The 2,403-nt window shown below is 40.7% G+C and overlaps 1 protein-coding gene across 1 annotated transcript in view; it reads right to left on the bottom strand.

Moving 5' to 3' along the window:
- Positions 1-1,376: 1,376 nt before the first annotated feature.
- Positions 1,377-2,403, bottom strand: part of SARC_10948 (hypothetical protein) — a gene marked incomplete at both ends in the record, with an annotated part of 4,927 nt that continues 3,900 nt past the window's right edge. Inside the window, 2 exons of the mRNA XM_014294984.1 lie at positions 1,377-1,460; positions 2,087-2,215. Of these exons, the coding sequence (XP_014150459.1) occupies positions 1,377-1,460; positions 2,087-2,215 (213 nt within the window). The remainder of the gene's footprint in view (positions 1,461-2,086; positions 2,216-2,403) is intronic.

The raw sequence follows: 2,403 nt of genomic DNA, 5'->3' as shown, positions 1-2,403 counted from the left end.
ACACACACACATATATATATATATATACTATTATATATATATATATATATATATACATATATAAATATAAATATACATATATATATACCAACGCATACATACACAGACATACTCTCTCTGTCACACACACACATTCACACACACACACATATATATTTATATATATATAACATGCATATATATATATATATATCTATACACACACACGCACACGCATACGCACACACACACGCACACATATATATATATTCATTTAAGATACTAACATCGGTATTTATATAAGCGAACAGCTGAAAGTACTGGCATTACTACTAAAGTAACACTAGGTTGATTGGGTAGGAATAATTGATGGGTATCATGTAAGAGTTCCCAAACATCGTATTTAGGATTTGATGATTCCAAATTAATCTGAATTGGAGTCACTTTTGCTGTAGCTAAGGCCGATGTTAGTAGCGAGTGGGGGTGAGAAGTGATTTCAGTGTCACAGAGTGCGAAAGGCGCGCTAGAACAATATCACAACTCCACAGGACAGTACTCCACAGACAAACAGGAACGCGTTTAAAGGGTAGCATAGATTTATATGTAGGTATGTAGCTACACCCTAGCATAAAAATGCAGCATAGGTTTATATGTAGGTATGTAGCTACACACTAGTATAACAGCATAGGTTTATATGTAGGTATGTAGCTACACCCTAGCATAAAAGTGCAGCATAGGTGTATATGCAGGTATGAAGCTACACCCTAGCATAAAAGTGCAGCATAGGTGTATATGTAGGTTTGTAGCTACACCCTAGCATAAAAGTGCAGCATAGATTTATATGTAGGTATGTAGCTACACCCTAGCATAAAAGTGCAGCATAAGTTTATATGTATGTGTGTAGCTACACCCTAGCATATACCTCCATATGTGAACGGTTTGTCATGGACCTAGAGTCGACAGTACACGTACCATATACGCAACGTACTAACTACAACAGTCAACTATGCACATACACAGCCCCACGATTCATACGATTGAAACTTGGAAATTGGTTTACTATTCTGGGATACAACATCCCTCCGCGAGCAAATGAATATCATATTATCAGTCAGCTGTGGGTACACTAGCAAATGCACGCAGCAGCAGTGTTAAAGCTGGATCCGCCAGCATGCCTCGCCCCAATGAATTCCAGTACAAAACTTACACAAACAACTTTACTGGGTTTCAATCTCACCTCATCGGGACAAGTGCCTGTGCTACGAACTCTGCTACTTAGACAACCATAGATATGTGCAGCACAAGGCCATGTTCGCACAATACGATACAAGGCTATGAAAAGAACCATAAGGTCTACGCTCAAGTAATAGAGTGAGTATAGATCCAACTGCAGGTGCTTATGCCTTATTTGATACATACCCCATGACATCTACTGTGGAGGGTAAGCGCTCAAGACTTGATAGGTCATAAATTCCTCCAATCTGCATGCAGAAACAATCGGTAGGTAAGTAGAGAAGAGCGAGACTACACACAAACGCTACAGATACAGAAGCATAGACATGCGCAATGCATCAATGTATATATATATATATATGTAAATATATGCACATATGTATACACGAATACGGAATCATAACACAAACGAAGAATTCGATACCGTGCCGGTGTCCAAGCGATCATTAAGACGCCACTCACAGGTCTATTCAATGCCATTCTGAAACGAGGTGCGACGACAAATGATACTGATCCACACACACCAAATGACACCCGTTGGCAGCCTACACCCTTTACAGAATCAATACCACATGATCATAAAACGACTTCCGATTGATAACCTTTACCATTCCAAACCCCTCAGAAGTTCGTACCATCATCCCCATAAACCGTCCTCACACTCCCCAAAATCTCAAACTTTGTATTTAGGGGGTTAAAAACATTAAACTTTGTATAATTCTGCGGACGAACCCTCATGCCCCCACAGACCATTAAAAGCCCTGTCGATCATTTGCACCTAGACTACACCAACTGCACCACATACAGCCCAGAAATGCGAGTCAGGGCAGGGCTCGCTACATATTACGCCGTGCAAACCTCAGATAGTACGTACCCCCAACGCTCCCCCAAAGGTGCCCTGAGGCAGAGACACAACCCGTACACTCAAATCTTCGGCGTCCCAAAGGTCTTGCAGCAGTAAATGCTTATCAATGCCATATATGGGGAATACACAGTCCATGTCCTGTGACGCGAAAGCAGTTGTTGTGGGTTAGTGATAGCCACAGACGTGCGGTGGCTTCCCCCACAAAGGCCCATCACTCAGAAAGGGCCACATAAAACATCACATCAACGAGTCAAGCTTCCAATCGCGGCTAAATATATATATATATATAATATGCATATATAAATATATCATTTCTATATATATAT

The sequence above is a fragment of the Sphaeroforma arctica genome (genome assembly GCF_001186125.1).
Source record: "Sphaeroforma arctica JP610 unplaced genomic scaffold supercont1.1455, whole genome shotgun sequence".
Lineage (NCBI taxonomy): Eukaryota > Ichthyosporea > Ichthyophonida > Sphaeroforma > Sphaeroforma arctica.
The sequence above is the reverse complement of the archived record's forward strand: the minus strand, read 5'-3'. Positions and strand labels throughout refer to the sequence as shown.